Source organism: Mustela nigripes, chromosome 17 (assembly GCF_022355385.1).
Source record: "Mustela nigripes isolate SB6536 chromosome 17, MUSNIG.SB6536, whole genome shotgun sequence".
NCBI lineage: Eukaryota > Metazoa > Chordata > Mammalia > Carnivora > Mustelidae > Mustela > Mustela nigripes.
Genome location: NC_081573.1, coordinates 9,904,885 through 9,926,279, shown reverse-complemented (window position 1 = coordinate 9,926,279; position 21,395 = coordinate 9,904,885). Strand labels below are relative to the sequence as shown.

General features: G+C 58.4%; 2 protein-coding genes across 5 annotated transcripts in view; one reads left to right on the top strand and one right to left on the bottom strand.

Moving 5' to 3' along the window:
- Positions 1-276: 276 nt before the first annotated feature.
- ZNF574 (zinc finger protein 574) lies at positions 277-5,987 on the bottom strand. 2 transcript variants are annotated; one of them, XM_059382556.1, is made up of 2 exons: positions 5,792-5,987; positions 277-3,244 (listed from the first exon to the last, which is right to left on the bottom strand). In XM_059382556.1, the coding sequence occupies exon 2, from the start codon at positions 3,222-3,224 to the stop codon at positions 534-536; it is 2,691 nt and encodes an 896-aa protein (XP_059238539.1). In that variant the 5' UTR covers positions 3,225-3,244; positions 5,792-5,987; the 3' UTR covers positions 277-533. The 2 variants fall into 2 exon arrangements, with proteins under 2 accessions (XP_059238539.1, XP_059238538.1); XM_059382555.1 differs by lacking the exon at positions 5,792-5,987 and adding an exon at positions 5,632-5,758.
- Positions 5,988-9,491: 3,504 nt separating this feature from the next.
- Positions 9,492-21,395, top strand: part of GRIK5 (glutamate ionotropic receptor kainate type subunit 5) — a 52,734-nt gene continuing 40,830 nt past the window's right edge. The window contains exons 1-8 of one of the 3 annotated variants that reach the window (XM_059382552.1): positions 9,492-10,531; positions 13,947-14,075; positions 14,377-14,541; positions 16,812-16,909; positions 17,031-17,196; positions 18,290-18,468; positions 19,801-19,854; positions 19,955-20,116. In XM_059382552.1, the coding sequence (XP_059238535.1) occupies positions 13,997-14,075; positions 14,377-14,541; positions 16,812-16,909; positions 17,031-17,196; positions 18,290-18,468; positions 19,801-19,854; positions 19,955-20,116 (903 nt within the window). In that variant the 5' untranslated portion in view covers positions 9,492-10,531; positions 13,947-13,996. The remainder of the gene's footprint in view (positions 10,532-13,946; positions 14,076-14,376; positions 14,542-16,811; positions 16,910-17,030; positions 17,197-18,289; positions 18,469-19,800; positions 19,855-19,954; positions 20,117-21,395) is intronic. The other 2 variants (XM_059382553.1, XM_059382554.1) reach the window with 2 other exon arrangements.

Below are 21,395 nucleotides of genomic sequence, written 5' to 3'. Positions count from 1 at the left end.
GAGAAAAAAACAGGTTTCCCCAAACTTGTTCTTGCAGCCAACGGAAACAGCTCCAGGTTTTTCTATGGGGCTATGGGGACCTCTAGTGGCAAGACAGCCACACTACTTCCCATGCCGCCCCAGGGTGAAGTCCCAGATCTCTCTGGGCCTCTTGGATTCAGTAAATGTCTACTGAACTACTCCTCCTAGCCACACAGTTCTGGATGTCGACAAAGCCATTAAGGCAGCTCCCAAATTCCCCCCACACAGCTGGGCCAGACAAAAACACATAAAATGTCCAATTCAGTCTTTATTTTTCACCTTGGGGCCACCAGCACTAACAGGTGGAAGGTGGGGGTGGGATGGGGCACCTTTTATGCATATGAAGGACCCCAGAGCGACCCCCTTGGAAAAGAGAATCCAGTTACAGAACTTACACGGCGGTTAGGAAAGGTGGAGGAAGGGGCACAGTATCTACAGAGACTTAAAGGGATGCTGGAGAAGTTCTTCGGCAACAGGGCCTGGTGCTGCTGAAGAGGGAAGTGGGGGCAGGGTCAGCCACTGATCTGGACCCCCTCAGCCTCAGCCAGAGGGTAGATCTCAATGGCCTCCACCAGGGGCAGTGCCTCCACGGCAGTCTCCATGACGGCCAGACCAACGGCGGCCTCGGCCTCAGCCAGCTGCTGCCGCACAGCTGCCTGATGCTGCTGCTGGTGGGTCTTGCGGTGCTTCCAGAGGTTGGAGAAGGAGCGGTAGCTCTTGCCACAGTCAGGGCAGGAGTAAGGCCGCTCCCCCGTGTGAATGCGGCGATGTTCTGCCAAGCGCATGGAGATGGCGAAGGCCTTGCCACACACTTCGCAGGCAAAGGGCCGCTCACCTGTGTGCAGGCGCCGGTGGTCCTTCAGGTGGGTACTCTGGCGGAAGGCCTTGCCGCAGTCCGGACACGGGTATGGCCGCTCACCTGTGTGGATGCGCCGGTGCACCTGCAGCGAGGTCTCTGTGCTGAACAGCTTCTTACACTCACTACACTCCAGGCCCCGGCGCCGGGCAGGGGCCGTGGGAGCTGCGGGGGCCGCACCCCCCAGGGTGGTCGGGGAGGTGACTGGTGTGCGAGTGGCCCGGGGGACCCGGGGGGCGGGGGGCTCCTTAGCCAGGACCTCGCCCGGCCCAGCAGCTGCATGGGCCGCCTCATGCGCCTGCAACCGGGCTGCCGAGCCCACTTTCTTGCCACAGGTGCCGCACTCGAAGCGCCGGGGGGCCTGGGCTGCAGCAGCGGCGCAGCGATGCTCACGGAGCCGCAGGGAGGAAGGGAAGGCGGCCCCACAGGATGGGCAGCGGTGGGGCTGGCGCCCGGCATGGGCCACGAGCTGGTGCACCTCCAGCAGCCGGCGCAGCAGGAAGGAGCGGGGGCACTCGCGACACTTGTAGGGGTACTCGCCCGTGTGGTGGTAGCGGTGCATGAGCAGGCGGTAGGGGCGATGAAAGCGCACCCCGCATTCCTGGCAGCGGTAGGGGAAGTGCTGGGCGTGCACCAGGCGATGCTGCCGCAGTGTGGAACTCTGCGTGAAGGCCTTGCCACAGTCCCCGCACCGGTAGGGCCGCTCCCCTGTGTGCGTGAGCCGGTGGCGGGCCAGGTTGGCAGGCGAGTTGAAGGGCTTGGAGCAGTCCGGACAGGGGAAGGGCCGCTCACCGGTGTGCGTGCGCAGGTGGTTACGCACGTGAGACTTCTTCTTAAACATCTTGCCACAGATGCCACACTTGTGGCGCCGCTCCAGCCGATGAACGAAACGTTGGTGCCGGGTCAGCTGCAAGGCCTTGCCGAACTCCCGGCTGCATAGGAGGCAGCGGTAAGTGCCTGGGGCAGTCGGCCCTTCTGAGCTCTCTTCAGTTGCGGGAGGCTCTGGCGCCTCGGACTCTCCAGTCTCTGCCGGGGCTGGCTCGGGGAACCCAATGACAGGCTCCTCTGGGGGGACTGGTGTGGTAGGCAAAGGGACGCCCCCTGCCCCATGTGTACGCCGGTGATACAGGAACTTGGTGAGGTTGACGAAGGTCTTTCCACACGGACACGAATGCAGAGGATTCGGGGTATGGGCTCGCCGGTGGGCCAGGAGCAGGGCCTCTGTGCCAAAGGCCAGGCCACAGTCCACACACAGAAAGTGAGACTCACTGCTGTGGTCTCCGAGGTGCTGGTCTAGACTGGAAGGGCTGGGGAAGACACGACTGCACAGAGGGCATTTAAAGACACCCTCCCGGTGACTCCGCAGATGCTGCTGTAGTTGGTGAGGAGAGAGAAAGAGCTGGTCACATGCGGAGCAGAGGAGCTCCTGGGTGGCTGTCCCGCCTGGCTCTCCGCTGTTGTTCCTCCGGGCCTTGCGCCCCCGGCGATCCCGCCCAATGGCTTCACCGTTGCGCAACTCATAACTGTGGTCAGAGGATGGCAGGGTGTCGGGCTGGGACACAGGCACCTCTGCAGGTGACGGAGTCAGGGTCTCCGGATGCACAGCAGGCTCCTCTGACTCAGGGACTGGGGCAGGGAAGTGGGTGGCCTGGTGCTCCAGGAAGTCGGCTGGAAGCTGGAAGAGCTGGGAGCACTCTGAGCACTTGTAGAGGAGGAGCTCCACCTCAGTGACCACCTCAGTGGTGGCAGCGGCAGCAGAAGGGACAGCTGCCCCTTCCCCACCCTCCTCTGCCTTGCGGTAGGAGTGCTCCACAGCCACACGGGCCTGGCCCACAGGGGGCCCCAGGACCACCGGGGACCCCAGGACCACTGGGGCTGGAGGCTTGGTGGGAGTGCCCCGGAGGTGCGTCTGCCGGTGGTTCAGCCAGAGCTCCTGGCTGGCAAAAAGAGCCTTGCAATCCACACACTCATAGTGGATGGTACTGGAGCTCAGCGTGGGGCCCTTGGGCGGCGGCTCCGCCGGCACTGCCTCTGGGGGAGCCATCATCTTCAGGTGCAGCTCCTGGTGCTCCAGGAGCTGGCTGGGGGACATCAGCAGCTGCCCACACTCCAGGCACTGGTACTGGCTCTCTTGCACCAGGGTCTGGTAGAGGCCCGTGCCTGAAGCTGCCTCCGCTGCCACTGTGACTCCGGGGTCAGCCACACCCACCAGCTCAAAGTGCTGCTGGGGCACATGGGAGTTCTGGTGCACGAGCACCTCCTCCAGGGACCCATACAGCTGGTTGCACTCGGAGCAGACATAGCGGTGCTCGATGTACAGGACTGTCTCCTCGGACTCCTCAGTCATGGCGGCAGCAAGGCCCTGGGCTGGGAGAAGAAAGAGGTGGGGACAAAGCCCAGCTCATCTGCTATTTCCTCGGTCCTTCTCAGGGACAATTCTTTCCCTTTAGCACTCCCCGCCACGACCTTGTCTGTATTTTTTACCCTCTAACTTCTTGCTTCCGTTTCCCACTCCCCTCTCTTCCTCTCCAGAACACACAAGACTACCAAGCACAGAACCTTCCCAGCAGTCCCTTCCCAGAATCTACCCAAGTCTCACCTCTGAATCAAAGTGCATCAAACTCCACCCACCAGATCCTTACAACCTGTCCCGCCCCTCACCTCCCATGCCTCTCAGCGGGTCCACAGCCATGACCATCACACAAGAACCTATGTCCTCTGTACTTGAGCTTCTTCCGCTGAATTCCTCTCCTTACCAACTCACTACCCCATTCCTGCTTCCCGGTGCTTGGGGGAGTCCTCAGGGGCCCTAACCGCTGCTACTTCCCAGCCTTGCTCCTCCTCTGCTCCCTCCCCCAGGTTTCTGACATCTTTTCCACCTGACAACTCAAACTGCCACTTTGCGCACCCTCACATGGTGCAACCCCTCTCCTTTATGTATGCCTGTTTATACACTGCCTCTTCCTCTGCTCCCCAGACCCCTAACATCAAACCCGCCCTTCCATCAACCAACTTGTCTGTCTCATGTTGGCCTAAGCCATCGCTATACCTACACTTTTCCCTCCTTGACCACTTCCCCATGATACTCAGATCCCTCTTTAAAGTACTTACACCTCTCTACAAATCAAAGCCCCCTCCCACAGCCCTAACTATCCCATCCAGAATACCCAGCCCCACTTCACAAAACCCTAACCCTTTCTTGATACCTATCAACCAAACTCCTGTCTCAGACCCTCTACACATTAATTACTTCTTTACACCGAGAACTCACCTACAATACTAATACCCCCCGGGGTACCCAGATCTCCTCTTCTACCCCAACCACTACAGGGATGCCCTAGGTGCTTCTTCATATCAACCTCAGCCACTCTTCTTTACAAATGACTCAGTCTAACCCATTTCAGGGATGCCGAGATACGTAACCCCTCCTTTACAAATCCATGTGCCTAACCCATGCCAAAAACATCCTGATCCCCTTTCACATTATTAAAATACCTAAGCTCTTCTTCTTTGCAAAAAGACCCTTTCCCACCCTGGCCCATTCTGGGATGCCCAGATCCCCTCTTCATATCATCATAAACCTCTCTTCTTTGCAAAAAGACCCAACCCTGCTCTAACCTATTCCAGGGATGCTCAGACCCACTCTTCATAACTTAGTCTCTCTCCATTGCAAAAAAATACCAGCACATGCTACAACCCAATCCAGGGACATCCAGACAACCCTTCACAAAGGCTTAAAGTTTCACACATACCACCCCCACCCCACAAATTCCCTTTAGTAATATCCAGACCCTGCCTTCTTCTTAGCTGAACCCCTCTACCCTGCCCCCAAGCTAGACAAAGGATACCCAGACCCCTCTCATCAGTTTATTACCCTGGGGGATACCCAGAGCCCCCAACTTCTGGTCAGACTAACAGTTCATTCTCATTCCAGCGATACCAAGACCATCCCCCACTTAGCACAGAGACCTCTCCATGACCCTAACCTCCAGGGACACCAATTCCCACTCCTCACCTTGACCTAATTCCCTATACTTTTCAAACACATTACCTCTCCCCAACCTATCCTAGGGACACCCAGACACCCTTTTCACATAACCCTTTGCACAGACACCCCTCTCAACCCATTCCGACGGTACCTGCCCCCCGCCCCGCGAACTCTTCACATAATGTAACTCCATTCTCAATGCCCCGACCTGGGTTCAGCCCCAAATCCTCCCTCCAGGGACATTCATTTGCTAGTATCTTTCCACACCAAGCCCCTCTCACTGGTCGAATTCCTCCCAGGCATAACTAGGTTTATATCTTTACGTTAACTTAATTACTTCTTTCCTCACGCCCTAACCCCCCTCCCCGGACACTCAAACCCCCTCTAACCGTCCACCCCGCTTCGGTCCTAGACGGCCCCACCACCAGGCTTTGGCCCCGATACCCCCCGGAGCCTTGGAGCCTCTCCCCGGGGGCAGCTCTAACGCCTCCCTTCCCACCGGGTCTCTCCCAGCCCCCAGCCCGGGGCCCCGCCCCTCCTCACTCAGCCCAGCACACACGACTCTACCCCCTTCCCCACCCGCTGCCCCGGCCCAGACCCCCGCCCGGCCGCCCGCGCGCCCCGCGGGCCGTTAGTGCCGCTCCGCCCTCCCCGCCCCGAGCGCGCCCCCTCCGGCCCTCAGTGCGCAGGCGGGGTGGTGTGGGGAGGCCGGGAGCGGGGGAGGGGGGTAGCCGGGCCAGCCTGCAGCGCGCCCGCCCGCACTCACCCGCCTCGGCCGTCTCGCACGCCCCGGGCCCAGGCCCGGGCCGCCGCTCCCCCCGCGCGGCCACCCTAGCGCTGCGCCCTCTCTAGCTCCCGCCGTCGCTTCTCGTCTGCTCCGCAGCCTCGCTCTCGCCCCCAATCGCCCTCAGCAACGCCCCGCCTACCTTCCTTCTCGGCCGCTCCGGGAACGGCCTAACGCGCCCAATCAGCGTCCGTCTGGCTCCGGCCGTTCGACCAATCAATGTTCACGTCTCTGACTCTTGGGCCAATAGTGTGGAGCGTCGGGATCTGCCGCAGCGCCCAACCAATCCTCCGGCGATGTCCCCACACCTGCCAGCCCCCAGGTTGATAGTGTCCGCCCCCTTAAGCCCAATGGAGGATGCTCCTCCTCCAGCTGCTCCTGGACTCTGCCTGACGCCTGGGGGCAGCGCAGTGACGTCAGGCGGCGGAGCGAAGCTGCGGGCGCCATCTTGGGGACGCAAGGTGGCGGTCGCGTCGGTTCGAGGGGAAGTTGGAGAAACTGAGGCACACGATACCCAGAGGGTGGGGGCGGGGGCACGGTGCGCAGGAACCCCCGAGGAGCGAAGCGAGAACGTGAAGCTCCCGTCAGCGCGAAGCGGGGAGGGGGAAACAGCAGCACCAAGAACGTGGAGGGAGTAAAAAGGGAAACTGAGGCTCCAGACCCCTTTTATTAGAAAGAGGAACGAAGGCAGCAAGAAGGAAGGGGAGAAGAACCGTGGGACTCTTGAGGAAGGGGAAAGGAGAAATATCAAAGGGGAAGCAACGCGCAAACGAGGAAAACCTAAAGAAAGGAGGAAATGGGAAATGGAGGGGATAAAGAAAAAGCAAGGACAGATGCACTGGAAGAAACGGGGAGTGTGGGGGGTAGAAGACCTGAAGGACAACTAGGGTGAGAACCTTCAGGAGGTGACCCTGTAGCAGATGGAATTCTGCTCTGCTGCCTTCCAAGGTGCCTGCATTCTAAGCTGACCCAGGGCGACTCGGACGGCAGAGTTTGTAGGTGTCCACGGGGCCCTGCCCATCCTTACTCATCTGCTGTTCGGGACGTGGGCAAGGGTGGTTACTTTTCCAGAGCTACTCTCTGACTGGGGAGATGCAGAGATTCCCTTGTTCTAATTAGCCGTCCCACATCCCTCCATTTCTCAAATGAGTAAACTGAGTCTCAGGGGAGGTGAATATTTCCCTTCCTGAAGCTAAAAGCTGCTGAGGGACCCCAAATACAGAGTAGGACCTAGGCCTGACTCTTTGGTTCTCAGCTTTGCTGTGTCCTTCAATTGGTTTCTCAGTGGGTGTCCTAACTTCCCACTATTTAAAAATCCCTAACACCAAGCCAGTGTAATTGAACTAGGCTGTCTGGATTGAAATCCTGACCTGGCCACTTCCTAGCTAACGTCTTGAACAAGTTAACTCCCCTGTGCCTCGGTTTCCTCATCTGTGAAATGAGGATTAATAGCCCGTGACATGGTTGTAAGGCACAGATCAAATGCTGTTGGGAATTATTTTTATTAGGACCTCAAGGAGCCTGGTGACAACAGCGAATGTGCTGAATGTGTTATGATGTGCCAAGCATTGTGCTTAGTACGATGTGATTTAACGGTTGAATCACCTCAACAACCCTACAGGGGAGGAGCTACTGTTCTCACTTTACAAAGAGACTGGGGCCCAGAGAAGTTAAGTAGCTTGCCCATCTTCAGGAGGAGACAGAGCCAGGGTTCCAACCCAGGAGTTGACTCCAGGGTCTAGGCTCTTGGCCCCCAGGCTCTGCTGCCTGACTGGTGTATGTCCTATCCCTCGTGGTGTGTTGAATGATGAATGCAAGAAGTAGAGGAAAGAACTTGGTGGGAATGCATGAGCTCTAAAGCTGGTAATCTGGGTTTGCCCTCAGTGGAATCAACTGAGGCGGGAGCCAGACGACCTGGAAGCTAGACGCAGCCTTTGATAGGCTCCATGCACTTGGGCATGTTCTCACTCCTGCTGAAGCCCCCTTTTCCACCTGAAAATCCAAGGGTCCAGCATGGCATGTCAGGCTCCTTTCTGCTCAGACCTTCTGCTTGGAGTTCCCAGTTTAGCTCTGTTCCTTCCCTTCTGATGATACAGGAGTAAGCTGAGGCCTGGATCAGTCTTTGTGGAGGTGGTGGCATGGGCTAGATTTCTGGGGTAGGTTTATTTTAGAAAGGATAGGCATTCTTTGCTGGGGTCCCTGGATTAGCAAAGGCCTAGAGGCTGATAAGAGTCTGGGCTTTCAGCCTTAGCGTGAGGTGAGGGTGAGGGTTAGGAGACTGTAGATGTGTTGCCCATGTAGGGTGAGGAGGTATATGCAAAGCTGGTGGTCCTTCAGGGTCCATTGTATGTGTCAAACATATGTCAGGGATGCTCCATGTGGATGAGGGCTTTCTGTACGAGGCTGGTGTAAGGGTTGCCATGTGCTCTGTGTGTGTGTGTGTGTGTGTGTGTGTGTGAGAGAGAAAGGCATATGGTCACGTGGGCTGGGGGGCTGCACGTGAGTGTGTCATTGTCTCCTCCCCATCACGAGCATTGGGGGTGGTGGTGAGTCACGGGCTCAGCCTTCAGCGCCAACTGTCATGTTCCTTCCCCCCAAATTTCACCCACCCCCACTCCAAGATCTGTGTCACTGCTGCTGTCTTCCATCCCCCTGTCCTGCTCAGTTCCCTCTGAGAAGCTGCAGTGGGCTCCCTGGGAGGGAGTCTCCCACTTCTGCAGGCTCTGCCCTCCAGCTTCCTGCCCTCTCCCACTGCCTCTTTGCTCAGGTAGTGGCTTGAGAAGGAGGACCTCCTCAAGCCACCTGCTCATGTCTGTGGGGCCCAAGGATTTCTCTATGCATTATAGACAATCCCCATACTCCCCACCCATCCCTTCCTCTCAGGGCTATTTCTCCTTCGGGGGGCTTCTCCCTTATCTCCAGGGGCTGGTTGCTCCTGCCTTAGTGGACCTCTTGTGTCCACACATCCTTATTTTCATGGGTTCCTGGTATCTGTTCCCCCATCCCCATTTCTGTGACCTTTTCCCACTTTGCTTGGCCCACCTCCCTGTCTCTGTGATATGCATCCTTGTTCCCATTTCTGTGGTCTTTCTCCTATCCCCATGCACCATTCCCCATATCCGAGGAGTGCTTTCTGTTCCCATGGACCTCTCTCCATCTTCCTGGGGGTGCTCTCTGTGTCCACCAGCTGCCCTCGTCTCTGAGGTCCTTTGCTGTCTCTGGTCTGCTCCCATGTTTCCATGGGCTTTTCTGTCTTTTCTCCGGGCTTTTCCCTGCTCTTGTCCTTGTGAGGTTTATGGACCTTGGCTCACCTCTGTGAGTTTTGATGGTCTTGCTATTCCTTTCCATTTTTCTTTATCTCTGTAGCACCCTGCCCCACCCCCAGCCCCAGCCCCATGGCCTTTTCCTCAGGTCTCCCTGCTCTCATCTCCATGGGCTCCTGGGCAGGGCGGTGGCATGGTGGTGGAGGGGGTGGCCCAGGGGTGGGCCCTCTGTCCAATGCAGCGCCTTCCCCTCATCAGCATTCTCCTCGCGGGGGCCCCCCCAGCCCCGACCAATACAGGCTCCCCCTCCCCCCTGACTCCCCTCCCTCCTCTTTCTCCGCCTGCTGCCCTCCCTTCCTCCTGCCCGCCCTCCTCCCTGCCTCCCTCCCTCAGCTCCCCCCCCCCCCCCCCCCCCCCCCCCCCCCCCCCCCCCCCCCCCCCCCGCCCCCGGCGCCCCCCCCCCCCCCCCCCCCCCCCCCCCCCCCCCCCCCCCCCCCCCCCGCCCCCCCCCCCCCCCCCCCCCCCCCCCCCCCCCCCCCCCCCCCCCCCCGCGCGCGCTCCAGGACCCAGCGCGGGCGGGCGGCGGGCAGCAGGCGGGCGGGCAGGCAGGCGCGGCCTCGGAGGGGAGAAGGAGAGGTGGCGGCAGTGGAGGTGGTGGTGGTGGTGGTGGTGGTGGTGGTGGTGTTGGCAGCAGCGGCGGTGGCGGCAGTGGAGGTGGCAGCGGTGGCCAGCAGCAGGGAGGCAGGCCCAGCTGAGGACCCAGAGCCGGTGGCTGCGCCTCGCAGGGGACCCGAAGTCCGTGGCCAGGCCCTCCCACTGAGGCCCTGCACCGGGTGCCCCCGGGACACCCCACCCTCCTCCGCCTTCCTCTTCCACCTGCTCCTCTCCATCCTTCCCTCCTTCCTCCTCTCCCTCCTCCCTACCCTTCCACCTTTCCTGCCCCCCTCTCTGCTCTGGGTCTTCCAGCACCCCATCATCTCCAGCCCCTCCACCCTTCTGCTTCTCCCCACCCCTAGCATGTTTTTCCCTTGGGGGCTGAGGGCTTGAGGACTCCAGGCCCTCGCCTCATCCAGGGCAGGGCCAAGGCTTTGGGGGGAGGGGGGAAGGGGTGGCCCCCTCCCCCCAATCCAGTCCTCCCCTCCCCCACTCCTCCTGATGGCCGGCTTCCTGGTCTCCAGCCAGTCCTCACCCCCCGTGGCCCCCCCAGGCCGGCCCGGCTAGGGGAGGGGGCGGGGGCCCTTTCCTGGGCCGGCTTCCCCCTCCCCCGGCTTTGCCTGTGCCCCCCTCCCTTCCGTTTTCACCTTCCTCTCCTCCTTTCCTCCCTCCTTCCCCTCCATTTGCTCCTTCCCCCTCTCCTCTCTCCCCTTCTCTCCTCCATTTTCTCCTTTCCCCTTCCTCCCTGCCCCGGCCCGCCCTCTCTGCTTCCACCTGTCCTTCCTCCTTGCTCCCGGGGAGCCCCGTTTTGGACTAGTTGGGGGCCACTCTCGGTGGCGGGGGAGGGGGCCCTGTGGACTGCCCTCTCCCCCCGCCCCAGCCACACCACCACCCAGCGCCAGAGCATCTCCCCGCTGTCTTTCTCGGGCCTCGAGGGAGCCCAGCCCTCCGTCCCACCAGGATCCGTGAGTGTCTGCGGGGCGGGGGTTGGGCTGGGGCCAGCCTGGGTCTTGGAAGGCTGGGCTCATGGCTGCCTGGTGGGGCCCCCACTTTCCCCTGCTCCTCCCTGAGTAGGGGCCTGCCTCGTGTCCCCCATCTCCCAACCGCCATTCCCCTCAGCCTCTTCTCACCGTTCTTCTGGGTGCATAGCTCAGCCTCACCCCCAGCCCCGAGCCTCTGGGGTCCTGAGGGGCTGCCTGGCTCTTACTTGTGGGCGCACTCCTTGTCCGGGACTCTCAGCCAGTCTCCGCCCCTGCTTTCTCCAGCCCTGGTCCCGTGGTGACCGGCTCTGCTCTCTCTCTCTTTCCATCTCTCTTCTTTCCTCCAAGGCTCGTCCTCTCCGCCTGCCATGGGCCTATCCCTATCCCATCCGCTCTCCGTCTCCTGGAATGTCTATGTTTTACAATCTCCATTTCGTGTTCTCTTGGGCTTCTCTCTGACTCTGTCCAACTTCTCTCTTCTTTGCTGTTAGCCTAACTCTTTCTTGGTGTCTCTCTGTTGATCTCTCGCTCTCTCTCTCAAAACTCCCCTGTCTCTTGTCTGGCTCTTCTGGTGGTGCCCACACCACCAGGTGTGGCTCTCTATCCACTTCTCTCCGTCCATTCTGTGCTCTGCCTGTGGCCTTGCTCCCCTGTCCTCCTCCTCTGCCCTTGCACTTGGAGGCTGTCTTCCTGTTCACTTTTCCGCCCTCTTCCCCCAAATTCACTCTTCTATCCTTAGCCACTCTGGGGTCCACTTTGCCTTTTCCTTGGTGGTCCTACCCCCTTCCCCGCTCATTTTTGTGTCCTGGGCTGGCCTTCGGTCCTCATCCCTCCCCATGCCTTGGGGTTTGTGGGCTCTGAGGATTGACCACCCCTCTTCCAGACCCCCTGGGTGGATGCACCTCAGTGTGAACCAGGCTCCCTTCCGTGGGCGCTTGCCCTGTCCCTGCCTATGCCTCTCCAGGTTACTTGCTTTTCCTCCCCACCTCATTTCCCTCCCTGGCCCTCACTGTCCCTCTTCTAGTTTGTGCCTGTCCCCCTGGTCCCTTCCTCTTTCCACCTGGCCCTCTTCCTTTTCAGAGTTTAGCGATTTTTCTCCTCCCTGTAATCCTTTGCACCTGTGGTCTGTTGTTTGGTTTAGCTTTTTTTTTTTTTTTTTTTGCCCTCTTCCTCACCCCATTTGTCTCACCGATTTCCCTTCTCACCTTGGCCATGTCTCCTGCTTGCCCGCTTGTCTGTCTCCCTCCCCTGGCGGGGCCCTCACTCGGCTCCTTCTGCCCACTTGGCTGCTATGCTTCCACCTTTATTTGGCTTTGCCTGAGTGTCCGGGCCTGTGGGGCTCAGGCCTGTCTGCTTCCCTGCCTCACGCAGGCCATCTTGTCTCTGTTTCTGTTGGTGTCTCATTCCTAGGTAACATGTGTGTGTTCTTCTCTCTTACTTCCTTTTGGTCTGTCTTTCTGTCTGTGCCTTCACGTTAGGTCTTTGTCCATCCGCTCCCCTGCACTTTTTCTGCTCCCTGCCCCTGTCTGCCACCTGTGGGACCCTGCCCACCTGGCCCCAGGCTCTCCCTCGGGCTTCCCTCCCCTCCAGTGTCTGTTCCCCTATTTGCCCCCAGAAGCCCTTGGTGTCTCGGGATGACCCCCTTGGGCTCCTGTCTCTCTCTGAGCCCCACCCTCTACAGCCCTCCCCTGGAGACTTTTTTTCCTGGTCTCCAACTTGCCTTGCTCCTCCACCCTTGAAGCCTTCACCTCAGATCCAGATGACCATTTGCGGCCCCCAGTCTGTCCAAGATGCCCTTCCACCCACAGCCTGCCTTTTGCAGAGGCCCCGAGAGAGGGACCTGCTCAAGGTCAGGTGGGAGTCGGGGCACAGCAGGGACTGACGGCCTCCTGCTTCCCTGGCCTAGGTTTCCCTGGCTGCTGGGATGGTCTGAAGCATTGCTTGTTGTGCCTCCACACTCCACTGGCAGGTTTCTTTCTGCTCTCTCACCAGCTCAAGCCCCCCTTCTATGGGGATCGGGGAGGGGTGCAAGAAGACCCCTCCCTCCCCACCCCCCCACCCCCGGCTCACCTCATAGCACTCTGGGCCTCACAGTAACCCTCTACCCTGGATACCCAATATTCCTTCCATCAGGGTATGGCTCTTGGCCAGGAGAAGCTGTGCATCTAGCCCAACTCATCCCTTCCCTGGGTGGGGGTGGGGGTGGGCAGGTGCTCCTCAGAAGCCTGGGGCTTCCCTAGGGACTCCAACTGCATGGGGTTGGAGCTGTTATGGGGAGCAGAGATGCAGTGTCTCCCCCTCCTCCTCAACTCCCCAGAGCTGGCTTGGGGGTTGCAGCGCATCACCTGCTTTATCAGACAGCTTCCTACCTGTCTTCCTCACTCTTCCCTTCCAGCTGCTTCTGGTGGCATCTCAAGTGGGGTTGTGTTCTCTCTCCATTCTGTCTTCCTGTTCTATTCTGTGTCTCTCTGCTGCCTTGATTTCCCTCTCTGCTGCCTGTCCTGTGTTCCTCTCCCCATTCTGCCCTTTCTCCACCCCCATGGCTCCCTGCCTTCCTGCCTCTTCCCTAGGCCTGTCCTTACCTCCCAGAAACTCCGCTCTCTTCTCCATCTCTATCCCCCCTTTTCCTGTCTTCTGATCTTCTTGTTCTTGTATTTCTGCCTGTTTTTCTCTTTCCCCTTTTCTGAGTCTCTGTATTTTCTCTGCCTCAGCCTCTTTTCCTATTTTTGTCTCTCTGTTTCTCCCTTCTCTCTCTACTTTTTTTTTTTTTAGCCCTTGGCTGCCTTGGGTCCATCCATCTGCCTCCATCTGTGTGCCTCTGTGTGTGTCTCCATTTTTCGCCATCATTCCCTCTCTTTCCAAGTTTCCTTAACTCCCGGATACTCTCCCCTCCAGACCCCGGATGTCCAGGCCTCTCTCCCCGTGGGATTGTGGGAGCCAGGGACGTCAGGAAAGTGGCAAGTGAGGCCTGGGATGGGGTTGCCTAGCAACCACAGCATCCTCTCCAGCCAGTTTCTGTTGCTTAGTAACAGCTGCCTGCCCAGAGACAGGGGCGGAACTGGGTGGGGGGGGGGGGTGGCAATTCCTGGTTTTCTTTTGCAGTGGGGTTGGTCCTTGGAATTTGCTCTTACCTGAGATCCCTCCCATTTTGGTAGCTGTGAATGTCCTGCAGTGCCTGTCCCACTCAGCGCTGGGAGCTCTTCACTGATAGTGCTCTCAGAGCCTGAATTTCCTTCATAGCAATGCCCTCTGTATTGTCAGCTTCTGACAAGGGCAGGGCCCTTCAGAGCTCACCCACAATGTCCCGGGGTCTGTGGTCACCGCCCCGTCTCGAAGTCTTCCAAAGGGCTCTGAGGCCCCCCATGTCAGCAGTCTCCCCATGGGCGGGGGCTCCCTGCAGGTGGCAAGTGGGGGCCGCGGCAGCTGCGTCCCCATGAGGAGGGGAGGAAGATGCCGGCTGAGCTGCTGCTGCTGCTGATTGTTGCCTTCGCCAGCCCCAGCTGCCAGGTGCTCTCATCACTGCGCATGGGTGAGGCCCTACAGCCCCTGCCCCGCCCCCGCAGAGACCCTCCCTAGCAGGCCAGTCCCTCAGAACCCAGGAATCTGGGCTTTAGGTCTCAGCTTCCCTCAGCAACAAGGAACAGCAGTCCCCAGCTTCTTCCTCCTGGACCTAGCAGTCCAGAACCTCAGCTCTGTCCAACCCTAGATCCAGGAGCCTAGACCCCTATGTCTGCATCCCCACCCCCACCTCAGAGCCCAGGGGTGTAGGACCCCACCCTCTCCTTTCTCAGGACCCAGGAGTCTGGTCCCCAACCCCTGTGTCCCCTCAGCTGCAATCCTGGACGACCAGACAGTGTGTGGCCGCGGTGAGCGTCTGGCCCTGGCTCTGGCCCGGGAGCAGATCAACGGGATCATCGAGGTCCCAGCCAAGGCCCGGGTGGAAGTAGACATCTTTGAGCTTCAGCGGGACAGCCAGTACGAGACCACGGACACCAGTGAGCAGGGCCACAGGGGGCGTGGGGTGAGGCAGGGCAGGCTGGTAGCCCTCAGTCTGTTTCTCAGCTTGCTTGCTTGCTTGCTTTCTAGCTCCACCTGCTCCTTCCTTCCTTGTCTGCTCTGCCTTCCCCTTCCCAGAGATGGTGCTTCGGGGCATGAGGGGGTGGGGAGAGCGCCAGCCCCACCCCTACCCTATAGGAGCTGAAGACCTCATTTGAAAGATAAGCTGGCCAGGGACAAAGGCCCTAGAGCTGAGTAAGGATGGGCATGGCCACCGAGGCCAGGGGACCTCAGGGGCAGGGACAGCAAAAGGTCTGAGCTCTGAAAGTTGAGCAGGATATAGAAGGAGTGGGATTGCTCAAAGTATGCCCTGTAGCCACATAGTAGGGGTGCATAAGTATTTGCTGGATCCTAACAGATCAAGTGAATGTTAATAGGTATCTCTTGAACAGACATGCTGGCTTGGTATACCCTCAGGAGATGCTGTCTTCAGTGTGTTTTCGAGTGGCTGATTTCTTACAGGCCTTATCAGAGCCTTTGTTATATTCATGCATGTTTCAAATCAGTGAGAGGAAGAATGGGGTACAGTGTTTCTTGTACTTTTCCCGACTGGTGTGGCACAGAACACAAACTGGGAGAAGCTGGGATGGAGAGTAAGGAAGCAGATGGTGTTCCAGGCATATGCCTATACTCTGAAGCTGGAGCCGAGGAGGTGGGTATATGGAGCCAAGGAATAGGGTGTGGGGTTGCCCCGTCCCGACTACCTGGGCTTAGGACATGTTTGGAGGGATCGTGAGAGACTCTTGGGCTGAAGTGTAATGGAGCAATAGGAGGTGAGGTTGGGCTGTTGGGCAGGTCAGTTCAAGGAGGCCTACAGTGACAGGCTGAAAGGCGCCATCCTCACCTCTAGGCAGATGAGAGCCATTGATGAGTTTAGGCTAGGGACCTGGGCTTCTGGAAGGTGAATCTGGAGGCTAGATTTGGATGATTAGTGAGGAGACTGTTGCATGTGTGAGATGAGAGCCCTAAAGTAGGGCAGGGGAGGAGGGGGTCAAAGAGAAGGAAACAGATGTAAGAAAATATGAGGACAAAAAAGAGACAAGATTTGTTGACTAATTTGCCTATTGAGAGAAGGATTGAAGGCAAGGATTGTTCCAAGTATTTGCTTTGTGCATATGTGGCCTTACCAATATGGAAGGCACAGAAGAATCAAGTTTGGAAGAAGGTAAGGGATTTAGTTATGAGGCTTTTAGTTGGATGTGGCAGAAGCCCCACTCGAGCTGCTTTAAGGGAAAAAGGGAACTTATCAGCTCATGACACTAGAAGGCCTAGGGACTAATTTCAGGCATGGCTTGATCTAGGTACTGAAATGATATCCCAGGATTGTTTCAGGCATGATTAGATCCAGGTACTCCAATGATGTCCCAGGGTTGTTTCAGGCATGGCTTGATCCAGGAACTTTAATGATGTCCCAGGAATCTCTGTGTCTTTGTGGGCCCTAATTTCTTCTAAGTTGGTTTCATTTTCAGGAACACTTTCACTAATATCCCGGCCAAATAGCTCAAAGCTTCTATCTTACCAGGATAGCACACTTAGTCATAATTGTAGCAGAAACCTGGGGAAGGCTCTTGATGGCCTGGTTTGAGCCTGTCCCTATCTCTGCACTGATCACTGTGGCCAGGACAGCATGGTTCTGGTACTGGACTGGGTGCCGGCCAATCCTGGGAAACCTACGGTTCCCTGAGGAAAATTAGGGTTCTGCCATGGGAAGGGGCACCAGGCAGACAAAAGGAACAACTCCTACTTCCTAGTGTTGAGAAGTGTATGTATTTAAGGGGAAAGAAATCAGAAGAAAGAGAAGTGAGTGAATGCAAGAGAAGAACCATGTTTGGGATGTGGGGCAGAGAAGGGGCCTTGGCTGTGGGTTTGGGGTAGAGGGGCTGTGGGACATACCCCAGGTTGCAGCATGGTTAGAAAGGGGGAGTGAGAGAGAGGCTGGGGAAGCAGGCACCAGCTTTGCTGCCAGGAGGCCCCTGCTCTTTTCTCTTTGTCCTTCCGTTGTTTCTCTCTTGGTCTGACCCACTGCTCTTGTCATTTCTCCCCATCTCTCTATTTGTTCAATGCAGTGGGTGGGGTCAGGGATTGGGCCTCGGGGTCTGGGGTGGCCAAGGGGGATCGGGCTGCTCCAAGCATCAGAGGTGCTTCTGGGCCAGGTGAGGACGGAGAGGAGGGCCCCTGATCGCCATCTGTCTCTCCCCACCCCTTGCAGTGTGTCAGATCCTTCCCAAGGGAGTCGTGTCTGTCCTGGGGCCCTCCTCCAGCCCTGCATCTGCCTCCACCGTGAGCCATATCTGTGGGGAGAAGGAGGTAAGCCGAACGTGGGGCAGGGCAGGGGTGGGTCCCTGGGAGGCGAGGCTGGACGGGGGCAGGGGGCAACAGGACAGGCAGGGGGCAACAGGGCAGAAGCAAAGGCTCCTTCTTTGTCCAGATCCCCCACATCAAAGTGGGTCCTGAGGAGACGCCCCGCCTACAGTACCTGCGCTTCGCATCTGTCAGCCTGTACCCCAGTAACGAGGACGTCAGCCTGGCGGTCTCCCGCATCCTCAAGTCCTTCAACTACCCCTCGGCCAGCCTCATCTGCGCCAAGGCCGAGTGTGAGGGAGAGCTGGATGTTTTGTTTTTTATTCCCCCCAGTTCCCCTGCCCAAGAGCACTGGTTTCCCACACAGCACAAGCTCCCCTAGTCCCCTACCATCCTTCCCCTTCAGCGACCCAGACGCCCCACCATCACCCTAAAGAGATCATCTGGTCCTCAGCTACTGATGGGCACCCACGTGCAAGACCCCTGCTAGGCCCTGGTGGGTGCACACTGGGTGTGGTCCCTGAGATCACTCCAGGGCCAGCAGGGGACCATGGCAGCCGAGCACCATCAGTGGTCCTGTGGGGTGCTGTTGGAGCACAGAGAAGGGAATCCCACCTGGGTCCAGAAGGCTCAGAGCCCGGGTCACGGAAAAAGGGGCCTCTGAGTGGGACATGAAGGTTGGGGAGGTGTTGGGGGTCAGGGAGAGGTAGGGTGTGTGGCCGGGCAGAGGCCAAGGGCCCAGGGGCGTGTGGCCCCTGTGAGAGGCTCGAAAAACCTCCCAGTGAGCCCATGCCCGTGTGTGGGAGCCATGAAGCAGCACGTACAGGAGCCACGATCACGCGGGGCCTTGTGTCAGTCTGGAAGGTTCCCACATGGGGCGGGGTAGTTTGCACAGGAGGAGGCACACCTTGGCTTCACTCGCTTGTGGCTGCCCTTTCAGGGATAGCCTTGGGGGCAGGTGTGGCTGTTGGAAGGGCTGAGAGAAGGCTGTGGTTCAGGTGCCCCCTTCCTCCACCCCTGCATGGTGGGCTCTGCCTTGTTCTGCAGGTGGAGCCTGGCATGTTGGGTGTGGGTGGGAGATAGCGGAAGCAGGGAGGCTGGGTTGCCATCAGGGTTCAGGTCTGAGCCCCAGGCAGGCTGGTGGTGGCTTGCATGACAGGAGTGGAATGTGGCTTGCACAAGCGAACTGTGAAATCCCTGTCACACATCCCAGAAGGCAGAAAGGAGGCAGGAGACCGTCGCCTGGAGGTTGAGCTCGGGGTCCCGGGGCCCAGTACCCCCAAGAGAGCCACCATGCTCTGGGCAGTGAAGCCCTCGTCCCCTTTCAGGCTCCCCTACACCGGGCACTTGCCGTGGACTCTGACCCGGGCCCTCTGGCTTCCCCAGGCCTGTTGCGGTTGGAGGAGCTGGTGCGTGGCTTCCTCATCTCCAAGGAGACGCTGTCGGTGAGGATGCTGGACGATAGCCGGGACCCCACACCGCTGCTCAAGGAGATCCGCGACGACAAGGTGTCCACCATCATCATTGATGCCAACGCGTCCATCTCCCACCTCATCCTCCGTAAGGTGGGTCCCCCCATCCCTGATTCCCTGCAGAGTTGGGGTAGAAACGTGGCATCACAGAGCAAGTCACCCCATGCCCACATGCCTCAGTGATCCCATGGGGCGTGGAGACCCACTTCCTAAACACAAATGATTAGCTTGCTGCTTCCTGGTTGCACCCCTCTTTGGGCCCTGGAGAGTCACCTCCCCTCTCTGCACACTGGCTGCCTCAGTGGATGGCTGCTGTGGAAGCTCCCTGTGATCTTCACTAAGTGCTTGTCCTGCCACGTAGGGGCCCTTGAATTTGGCTCCCACCCACCCTACTGGGTGGGTGTGATAATCATTTTGTAGCCAAAGGAGCTGGGGTTCTGGGGCGGGGGGAGGAAATGGGCTGGCTCAGGGGTACCCAGGCGGGGTATAGTGCTGGGACCTGCCCCCAGAGGCCCGCCTCATGCCCGCCAGTGGTGACCTATGTTCATTCATCACCCATTGCTTCCTTGCTCTTAATTCATTCTCCTAATCCAATCTGGATTATTTATTTTTCTCTAGTTTTTTTTTTTTTTTTAATTAAAACCATATGTTACTGCTGATCATAGCACACAGGAAGATGTGTGGACAGAATCCATAGGGCCTTCGAGGCAGGAAGGCTTAGAGAAAGGATTTCAGGCTTCGGAGGGAGGCAGGCAGGCCTGGGCTGGGGTCCCATAGCCGAGTGACCAGTGGTCACTTTGCTCTCGAGCCTGCACGTCCCCAGCCCTCAGGAGGACAGTACCTGCCACTCCGGCAATGCAGGCTGATGCCGTTTACTGTTCTAATGACCATAGCAGGGACAGGGTTCCCACACCCCTGGTAGGGAGAGGCCTTCTCATTTTGTTCTTCTTGAGGACTGTGAAGAAGGGGGGTGACTTACCTGGCCCGTGAGCAGGCTGAGCCCCACATGGGAGCAGCCCACACTCGACTTTGGGGCAGTGCGGGGAGAAGGCTAAGGTTCAGGGTACCCTCCCAGCCTGCCCCGTTTCTAAGGCATCCCTGTGCCTGCCTGTCTCCAGAAGGCAGTCTTATAAGTGCCCTAAAGAGAGGTGTGGGCATCCGAGGGTGCCCTTTTCTCCTCTGCGGAGACCTCCATCTCACCTGGGGCACCAGTCCACACAGTGCGACAGTAGGGACCGAGATCTCCCTCTGCCCCCACACGTCTTCTTCTCCCTGTCTCTGTCTCGGGGTGTCTCTTACTGCGTCTCCCACGGGTGTCTTCGCTATGCCTGTCTCTATATCTCTCTCCCTCTCTCGGCGTCTCCTCTGCTCGGCCCATGGCTCTTCATTTCTCCCACTGCGTCCGCACCGCCCTGTGTTCTCCAGGCCTCAGAGCTGGGAATGACCTCAGCGTTTTACAAGTACATCCTCACCACCATGGTGCGTACCCCATTGAGCTCCTCTGGTCCCCCGCCCCTCCCGTGGTGTCTGGCCTGCCCAAGGCCCGGCCCCAGTCCTCACGCCTTCCTCTGGGTCCCAGGACTTCCCCATCCTGCACCTGGACGGGATTGTGGAGGACACCTCCAACATCCTGGGCTTCTCCATGTTCAACACCTCACATCCCTTCTACCCGGAGTTTGTGCGCAGCCTCAACATGTCCTGGAGGGAGAACTGTGAAGCCAGCACCTACCCGGGTCCTGCGGTGAGCACTCGCCTTCCCCCCCAGGCACACAAACATCTATGTGGGTCCCTTCAGACCTCGAGCAGATGGTGCTCAGAACCCTCTGGCACCCCCACTCGCTTTCTGAGTACATGCTATGAGCCCTCCCATGCCATCTCTCATGCTTCCCAGCCACACTGGCCTCTTCCAGGTGCCTGTGTGGCCCCAGCACATACCCACCCCAGGGCCTTTGCACTCGGTCCTCCTGCTACTTTGTACTTCCCCAGAGAACTAGCGACTTTCCCTCATTGCCAAGTCAGCACTCCAACGTTCCCTCAGTTATAAGACCTTCCTTGGTCCCCAATCTGAAAAAAAAAAAAAAAAACTGCCCAGTGTTTTAGCTCCCTTCCCTACTGAATTTTTCTCCCTAGCTCCTGTCCTTGCATATCTAATCACCACAGGGGTTGTTCTATATTTTGCTTAGGCATAGATGCAAGTAAATAGATTGTCCCAGGATGACAGGGGTTTCTTCTTTGTTCACCATTGTATTCCCAGCACCAAAATCAGTCTGGTTTAGGGTAGGCATCCAATAACACATGTTGAATAAATACAAGCATACCAAAGACGCATACCTATGTGTGTTTGTTCCCAGACACGTAGTTACCCGCCAAGGCCCCGAGACGCTGTTCCTGCATACACACACATATACATACACACACGGAGCCAGGCCATCGGACATCAGGGACCTACCTGGGCAGAGGTGCATTTGTGTACACCTGTCTCCACAACACAGCCGTTCAGACCCTCCCACCGACCCGGCAGAGACGCACTCTCTTGCACACACACACGCACACACCACGGGTCGTCAGCCACAGCGCGGTGTCTGGTGGGTATCACTCACTGGGTGCCGGGCGGTATTGAGCCCGTGTGCACGTTATCCTGTTTGATCCCCATGCTAGAACGTGGTGGAGGCAGAGGACAATCATCCCCATTCTACAGGGAAGGAGACTGAGGTGGACATAGGAGAGTCAGGCCCCCAGCTCAGAGCTTTCCGCTGCACAGGCCCAGACTCCCTCCCATGCCTGCCTCCTAGATGCCACAGCCATGCTGTGTGTGGACAGACAGGCGTGTGTGTCCTACCTGCGTGTGTGAGCATCAGGCTGTGGCCCTCTTCCCGTGTCCGCATCAGCCATGTGGACACAAATGGCAGGACGTGCCCTCAGGCCCGCGGACATCTCCCTGTGGAGGTGACCCGGCTGGCCATCTAGGCCAACCCTCTTTGACTTCCCCTTCCCCCAAACAGACGCGTGGCTGCATGACT